The 9,128-nt window shown below is 39.8% G+C and overlaps 1 protein-coding gene across 1 annotated transcript; it reads right to left on the bottom strand.

Annotated features, from left to right (window-relative positions):
• Positions 1-2,011: 2,011 nt before the first annotated feature.
• Positions 2,012-8,211, bottom strand: LOC115127235 (uncharacterized protein C3orf20-like). Its single transcript, XM_065014318.1, has 3 exons — positions 6,665-8,211; positions 6,339-6,474; positions 2,012-2,558 (listed from the first exon to the last, which is right to left on the bottom strand). The coding sequence occupies exons 1-2, from the start codon at positions 6,805-6,807 to the stop codon at positions 6,342-6,344; spliced, it is 276 nt and encodes a 91-aa protein (XP_064870390.1). The 5' UTR covers positions 6,808-8,211; the 3' UTR covers positions 2,012-2,558; positions 6,339-6,341.
• Positions 8,212-9,128: the final 917 nt, after the last annotated feature.

Here is a 9,128-nt window from a genome sequence, read left to right as displayed (position 1 = left end):
GGACTTTGTAAATTGCTTTATAATGACATAATAATGGCATTATTACAATGCGTAATAACAATAATACAATGAACAGTCACTATTCCTCTTGTGTACAGTCGTTATAAAAACTCTCAGCTCATTGCTATTCCTCTTGTGTACAGTCGTTATAAAAACTCTCAGCTCATTGCTATGCAATTCAAGTTTTTATTAAGTGTCGAAAGGAAACTAAACGTTTTCAAAAAAAAAACTACCGTCTTGAATCAACTACAGCCAAGCTAAGTGGAAAATCATGTCAGTTTTGTATTGGGAGTAAACTAAGCCATTTAAAGATGGTAAAGTGCGTGTTTGAAAGAAGAACAACTCCCCTCAGATGGACAAAGAGTTTCAAAGTTGTTTTTGCTAAGCATCCAACTTGCTGTTTGCATGTATGCAAATGGGTTTTAATTAGTCTGCAGTGTTGTCAGGTATCATAATATGAATTGTAGCGTTCTACCTTTTCAGTGGCATGTTGAAAGAGTCATACAGCAGTTGAGCATCACAACTTATTTATGCTTCTCTGTACAGAATATCATTGATTGGTTGGTTTTACTTGATTATCTACACCTGGGGTATGTTCAGGAAAATGAACATTTACAGAATGTTCCGATAGAAATGTATTGTGTAGATCAAATATGACTATCAGATAGACTGGAATAGAATAGGAGATTGTGTTTGCTCTATTCGTCCTATTTCTATCTGCAACATGCAGTTCCTGCTTGCAGCCCTGCCTTTAGTTGAAGGCAACCAATCCAATAATTTCTGTTCCAGATACAACCCTCCCTTTAGTCGAAGGCAACCAATCCAATCGTTTCTGTTCCAGATACAACCCTCCCTTTAGTCGAAGGCAACCAATCCAATCGTTTCTGTTCCAGATACAACCCTCCCTTTAGTCGAAGGCAACCAATCCAATCGTTTCTGTTCCAGATACAACCCTCCCTTTAGTCGAAGGCAACCAATCCAATCGTTTCTGTTCCAGATACAACCCTCCCTTTAGTGGCAACCAATCCAATCGTTTCTGTTCCAGGCAAGTCAATCCAATCCAATCGTTTCTGTTCCAGATACAACCCTCCCATTAGTTAAAATCTGTATTCATATATATATATATATTTTTTGTAGTTGCTTTCACAGATCTGTTTTCAAATAGTTAAAAAAAATGTTTTTACTTTCTTAGATCTATTTTCAAATGCCTTTTCTGGGATCTGTATTCAAATAATTGTAGTCACCTCCAAAGTAACTATAGTTACATTCCACAAAACATGATTTAAACTATAGTTGTTCCAGATCTGGTAGCAACTCCAGATTTCCCATTTAACTCCACAAATCAATTACATTAAACATCTGGCATACTGTAGGTGCAAAATAAATATGGAAGATTGAGTCCCATGACTTGGGGTAAAGTCAAGGCCCTTAGGTACACACATTTAATTTGTTATACATGACCATAATGTCACCATCATCATCATCATCATTAATAATAGACTAGATGTTGTTGAAGCTTGATGTTTATCATCATAGCTCATAACAACGGTCAATAATACAAATAATAGCCCACATATTCATGTGCATTTCAGCATCACATGCTGTGCTTAAATTGAACATTTCTCTCTGTCATCAGTGCTAATTAAAGCCAGTAAAATATCTGAGTTCAGTGGAAAATGAAGGAATGCGTGGGAGTTCATTTGCCAGGTCACCGATTTCTATGAGGAAGTAGGGTAAGAAACTAACGTCACCATTTATTTTATCAGAACATTTCTCACTCTGAACATTCCACAGTATAGGTTATTCTAAAAACCAGCATTAGGCAACACTGAGTCACCCATAGTTCTCTCTCTCTCTCAGTCTCTCACTCATCATTGGTTGATACACAGTCACTTTATCAGTGAGGAAGTGTCTCTCTCAGCTGAAACAGTATGATGTCACAACAGGAAGAAATGAGATGGCTCTGGGTTTGATACAATTGTACTGGTAGACAGATAACAGTAGATCATCATTTTGTTCTAGTTTTTCACTTTGAAACAGTTTTTATTTGTCCTGGAGGATATGAAGACAGATAATATGGAAACAACAGTCCACATATTGACAACAGACTTTATTTGTAGACCGTAGAAAAATAAGGAAGATCTTCCATGATGCAACTGAGTTCTATAAAGTGCTATGATTTACAGTATGTGGAGCATTGCTTCGTTGAATTCAATTCAGTCAAACAAGACGTGTGCAAGACAGTTATAGATGTAATACAGATCTCCCATTACATTTCCAGTGTAGTGCACCTAATATTAGACTTAGTGCCTCTCTCCCAGCAGACTGTCTGTCTCCAGCCAGCTAGCCCAGCTCTGATGAGGTTTTTCTCCAGTGTCTCCTGATGACTTGTGACACCAGAAAGGATCTTACATTGTAGCTCTGATAGGAGCTGACCTTTGTTCAGTGTGGTGAGTACCGGGCAGTGAGGATGCAGCAGAAGTCTTTTTGGCTTTTTAGCATGAGCGGTGTCTCTCTTTAACGTGACCGATGATGTCACAGGTCCCGGAGTCAATTTCCTGGAACACAAAGAAGTCAGCTTTACAATGCATGTTAGACATTTTAAACATAGATGTCACTCAGGGATTCTTGAAAGTTGGGACGATCCTTGTCTGGCAGGGAAATGTAACAAATTACATTTAAAGGGAATTAAAAATATATATTTATATTTGTTTATTAATTTCCATGTGGGCTCTCTGACAGAAAATGCTCTTGTCCGATGCAAAGGGTTCAAATGAAAACTTCCCCAAAAAGTGACTTTAAAAATAAAAAACTTGCAGAAATGAATATTAACTGGAAAATGATCAAATGTAGTTTCTTGCAATAGCCCTCTCTGACTTCAAGGAATATTTTTTCTAAAAGCTGTGATTCCCCCCAGAATTGGTCAACTAAAATTCTAAATGAATCAGGAAGGAGCAGGGCCAGCTATAACATAAGGACCCCTTATTCATGTCCTCATTACATGTAGTGCAACAAGACCATTCATGGTCTGTAAAGTTATATACTTTTGATTGATTTAAACAAACACTATTGAAATCACCATGGTCACTACCATAACCTGTCAACTCCATCTCCCTGAGAGAGCAGCAGCGTAGCCTAGTGGTTAGAGTGTTGGACTAGTAACTGGAAGGTTGCAAGTTCAAACCCCTGAGCTGACAATGTGCAAATCTGTCTTTCTGCCCCTGAACAGACAGTTAACCTACTGTTCCTAGGCCGTCATTGAAAATAAGAAGTTGTTCTTGACTAGTTAAATAAAGGTAAAAATTAAATATTAAGATAGAATACGTTGGTTTAACTGAGTTCCTTTTAATTCAGTTTTAGAGTCATAAAGCAACTGAGGAAAAACTCAATTGTATTCCACTTGAACGAAGAAGCAACTTTGTCAACTTTTTGTCTAATGTCAACTCTGCTGAAAGATCTGATAGAATGGTTCTATTTGGTTGGGGATCGTTAAAAGATCTGATAGAATGGTTCTATTTGGTTGGGGATCGTTAAAAGATCTGATAGAATGGTTCTATTTGGTTGGGGATCGTTAAAAGATCTGATAGAATGGTTCTATTTGGTTGGGGATCGTTAAAAGATCTGATAGAATGGTTCTATTTGGTTGGGGATCGTTAAAAGATCTGATAGAATGGTTCTATTTGGATCTGGGGATCGTTAAAAGATCTGATAGAATGGTTCTATTTGGTTGGGGATCGTTAAAAGATCTGATAGAATGGTTCTATTTGGTTGGGGATGGTTAAAAGATCTGATAGAATGGTTCTATTTGGTTGGGGATGGTTAAAAGATCTGATAGAATGGTTCTATTTGGTTGGGGATGGTTAAAAGATCTGATAGAATGGTTCTATTTGGTTGGGGATCGTTAAAAGATCTGATAGAATGGTTCTATTTGGTTGGGGATCGTTAAAAGATCTGATAGAATGGTTCTATTTGGTTGGGGATCGTTAAAAGATCTGATAGAATGGTTCTATTTGGTTGGGGATCGTTAAAAGATCTGATAGAATGGTTCTATTTGGTTGGGGATCGTTAAAAGATCTGATAGAATGGTTCTATTTGGTTGGGGATCGTTAAAAGATCTGATAGAATGGTTCTATTTGGTTGGGGATCGTTAAAAGATCTGATAGAATGGATAGAATGGTTCTATTTGGTTGGGGATCGTTAAAAGATCTGATAGAATGGTTCTATTTGGTTGGGGATCGTTAAAAGATCTGATAGAATGGTTCTATTTGGTTGGGGATGGTTAAAAGATCTGATAGAATGGTTCTATTTGGTTGGGGATGGTTAAAAGATCTGATAGAATGGTTCTATTTGGTTGGGGATGGTTAAAAGATCTGATAGAATGGTTCTATTTGGTTGGGGATGGTTAAAAGATCTGATAGAATGGTTCTATTTGGTTGGGGATCGTTAAAAGATCTGATAGAATGGTTCTATTTGGTTGGGGATCGTTAAAAGATCTGATAGAATGGTTCTATTTGGTTGGGGATCGTTAAAAGATCTGATAGAATGGTTCTATTTGGTTGGGGATCGTTAAAAGATCTGATAGAATGGTTCTATTTGGTTGGGGATCGTTAAAAGATCTGATAGAATGGTTCTATTTGGTTGGGGATGGTTAAAAGATCTGATAGAATGGTTCTATTTGGTTGGGGATGGTTAAAAGATCTGATAGAATGGTTCTATTTGGTTGGGGATGGTTAAAAGATCTGATAGAATGGTTCTATTTGGTTGGGGATCGTTAAAAGATCTGATAGAATGGTTCTATTTGGTTGGGGGGGATCTGATAGAATGGTTTATTTGGTTGGGGAAAGATCTGATAGAATGGTTCTATTTGGTTGGGGATCGTTAAAAGATCTGATAGAATGGTTCTATTTGGTTGGGGATCGTTAAAAGATCTGATAGAATGGTTCTATTTGGTTGGGGATCGTTAAAAGATCTGATAGAATGGTTCTATTTGGTTGGGGATGGTTAAAAGATCTGATAGAATGGTTCTATTTGGTTGGGGATCGTTAAAAGATCTGATAGAATGGTTCTATTTGGTTGGGGATCGATCTAAAAGATCTGATAGAATGGTTCTATTTGGTTGGGGATCGTTAAAAGATCTGATAGAATGGTTCTATTTGGTTGGGGATCGTTAAAAGATCTGATAGAATGGTTCTATTTGGTTGGGGATCGTTAAAAGATCTGATAGAATGGTTCTATTTGGTTGGGGATGGTTAAAAGATCTGATAGAATGGTTCTATTTGGTTGGGGATCGTTAAAAGATCTGATAGAATGGTTCTATTTGGTTGGGGATCGTTAAAAGATCTGATAGAATGGTTCTATTTGGTTGGGGATCGTTAAAAGATCTGATAGAATGGTTCTATTTGGTTGGGGATGGTTAAAAGATCTGATAGAATGGTTCTATTTGGTTGGGGGTTAAAAGATCTGATAGAATGGTTCTATTTGGTTGGGATCGTTAAAAGATCTGATAGAATGGTTCTATTTGGTTGGGGATCGTTAAAAGATCTGATAGAATGGTTCTATTTGGTTGGGGATGGTTAAAAGATCTGATAGAATGGTTCTATTTGGTTGGGGATCGTTAAATTAATCATTTTTTATATTTTACAAATGTTTGTATTGAACTTTTATTTTTAAAGACAAGAACATGTCTGTTTTGAGTATCTGTTGTCAATTCCTTCACTGATTGCTAACCCCCTTAAGATCGTTTTTTTGGGGGGGGGTGGTAAATATTCTGAAAAAATATGTTTGTCATTGTCCTGCAATATTAAAAGATTAAACTATTGAAGTACTTGCTGTGCTCGACGTAAGAGATAATGTTTATAAATCTGATTTTATGTTCTCAATCTAGAAAAACATGTCAAATAGCCCTGGAGCATTATACAGTGGTATAAAACAACAACTAAAATACTTTTGGAGATTTGTATGACATATTTTGAATAACTCTATGTTAGAATGAAACTATCAAGTACTTTTAAACACTTGTTGAAAAAAAAAAAAAAAAAAAAAATGCCATATTTGGTTTCTGACGGAGATGATATAAATCAATTTGCATTTCAAATGTTGTTAATATTAAGAAAAAATTATTCTGAGGAAACAAAGTTAGGATTGTCCCGTCTTTCAAGAATCCCTGCACTTATTGTCAGTGTGGGTAAGAATGAGGTAATGATAGTCCATAAACCAGTGTCACAAGCACAATATTGGGTAAGTGATAAGAGAACAGGAAGTCAATCACAACATTAAGTAATGATCCTAAAAGGACGGAGTAATACCTGTACCACAGAGTATTAGGTTTATGTACGTACCGCTCACTGGTTTGGGACTTTTCCCTTCTCTAACAGGGCAGGTGTTCCACGAGAGATGTCTCCTCGTCCATCAGGGACCTTCTGAGCTCCCTGATGGCCAGGTGGGTTCCCTACTGCTGGACTCTTAACCTGGGCACTGCCAACACAGCAGAGAGGGTACTGTTCACGTTCAACTCAATTCAATACGTTTTCTCAGAAGTCGTGTGAAATATGATCACATGAAGCAGCACCCTGGCCCCTGGAGCAAGTTACGGGTTTAGCAAGTGCAAGTGCCTTGCTGAAGGGCACAATGGCAGTAGGTAAGTGTCACTTCAGTAGCTTCTTACCTGAACTTGTAGTCTGAGGGCAGGCTCTGGCCCTGTCTGTAGTCCCCTCTAGTTTTAGAGATCTGCTTGTGGAGGTCCCTCACTGAGCAGCTGTAGCCGTTGAAGATGTAGTCAGCGAACAGCAGCTTCCCTCTGATGTACATCTGTTGAACCAATAAACAGAAACATCTTATAGGACTGACGGAGACTTGATAACGATTGTTTCCAAAGAAAATTAGCACAAAAAAAGTCAAAATATCTCAAAAACAACGTTTTATAAACTGTTGACAAATGCATTCTATCTTTTTATTTCTGTTGAATTTTTAAGATGATGAAAACAAAGACATTCTGATAGCATTCACAGGGCATTTAGGTTCCTCCTTTTCAATTGAAAAGCCATCAATCGATTATTGCTTAGTGTTTGTTTTCACAACCGGCTTTATCCTAATCCTCTGTTTCTCTCTGTTCTGACCTGCAGATGAGTTGACCCTCCATCTGACACTAAAATCTTTTATTCAGCCTATTTGAACCAGCCTGAATGCTGAGCTCACCATTGTCTCCCTTCTCTGGTTTAACCAGGGTTCATCCTATCTAGGCAAGCCAGAAGTCAGTCAGTCATTCATATGGTAACCTGGTCTCAGGTTTACAACAGAATAACCTGACTAGCCTGTTCTTCATTAGTTAGTCTACAGCAGCGGTAAGAGAAGAAGAGAAAGTCCATAAGCCTCGGTATACCTAACGTCTCATACGTGTTCCACTTCAAAATAACTTTGTGTCACTTTTATTTATAATTCTGGTAAGTAGATCCATCAAACCGTCTTTATTAAAGACAGTTACATTACTAGCATATTAAAGAGAGTTTCACTCTGTCTGTCTATCTTTCCTCCACGCCCAGCCAGGTCGGCTCATTTCCAGTAAGTAGCCCTTTCCTCCACAACCAGCCAGGTCGGCTCATTTTCAGTAAGTAGCCCTTTCCTCCACAACCAGCCAGGTCGCCTCATTTTCAGTAAGTAGCCCTTTCCTCCACAACCAGCCAGGTCGGCTCATTTTCAGTATGTAGCCCTTTCCTCCACAACCAGCCAGGTCGACTCATTTTCAGTAAGTAGCCCTTTCCTCCACAACCAGCCAGGTCGGCTCATTTTCAGTAAGTAGCCCTTTCCTCCACAACCAGCCAGGTCGGCTCATTTTCAGTAAGTAGACCTTTCCTCCACAACCAGCCAGGTTGGCTCATTTTCAGTAAGTAGTCCTTTCCTCCACACCCAGCCAGGTTGGCTCATTTTCAGTAAGTAGCCCTTTCCTCCACAACCAGCCAGGTCGGCTCATTTTCAGTAAGTAGCCCTTTCCTCCACAACCAGCCAGGTCGGCTCATTTTCAGTAAGTAGTCCTTTCCTCCACAACCAGCCAGGTCGGCTCATTTTCAGTAAGTAGCCCTTTCCTCCACAACCAGCCAGGTCGGCTCATTTTCAGTAAGTAGACATTTCCTCCACAACCAGCCTGGTTGGCTCATTTTCAGTAAGTAGTCCTTTCCTCCACACCCAGCCAGGTTGGCTCATTTTCAGTAAGTAGCCCTTTCCTCCACAACCAGCATTTTCAGGCCCTTTCCTCAGGGCTCATTTTCAGTAAGTCCTTTCCTAGCCCTTTCCTCCACAACCAGCCAGGTCGGCTCATTTTCAGTAAGTAGTCCTTTCCTCCACAACCAGCCAGGTCGGCTCATTTTCAGTAAGTAGCGCTTTCCTCCACAACCAGCCAGGTCGGCTCATTTTCAGTAAGTAGACCTTTCCTCCACAACCAGCCAGGTTGGCTCATTTTCAGTAAGTAGTCCTTTCCTCCACACCCAGCCAGGTTGGCTCATTTTCAGTAAGTAGCCCTTTCCTCCACAACCAGCCAGGTCGACTCATTTTCAGTAAGTAGCCCTTTCCTCCACAACCAGCCAGGTCGGCTCATTTTCAGTAAGTAGCCCTTTCCTCCACAACCAGCCAGGTCGGCTCATTTTCAGTAAGTAGACCTTTCCTCCACAACCAGCCAGGTTGGCTCATTTTCAGTAAGTAGTCCTTTCCTCCACACCCAGCCAGGTTGGCTCATTTTCAGTAAGTAGCCCTTTCCTCCACAACCAGCCAGGTCGGCTCATTTTCAGTAAGTAGCCCTTTCCTCCACAACCAGCCAGGTCGGCTCATTTTCAGTAAGTAGTCCTTTCCTCCACAACCAGCCAGGTCGGCTCATTTTCAGTAAGTAGCCCTTTCCTCCACAACCAGCCAGGTCGGCTCATTTTCAGTAAGTAGACATTTCCTCCACAACCAGCCTGGTTGGCTCATTTTCAGTAAGTAGTCCTTTCCTCCACACCCAGCCAGGTTGGCTCATTTTCAGTAAGTAGCCCTTTCCTCCACAACCAGCCAGGTCGGCTCATTTTCAGTAAGTAGCCCTTTCCTCCACAACCAGCCAGGTCGGCTCATTTTCAGTAAGTAGACCCTTTCCTCCACACCCAGCC

This window comes from Oncorhynchus nerka, unplaced genomic scaffold (assembly GCF_034236695.1).
Source record: "Oncorhynchus nerka isolate Pitt River unplaced genomic scaffold, Oner_Uvic_2.0 unplaced_scaffold_3816, whole genome shotgun sequence".
NCBI lineage: Eukaryota > Metazoa > Chordata > Actinopteri > Salmoniformes > Salmonidae > Oncorhynchus > Oncorhynchus nerka.
Note: the sequence above shows the minus strand (reverse complement) of the source record. Positions and strands in the feature narration are given on the sequence as shown.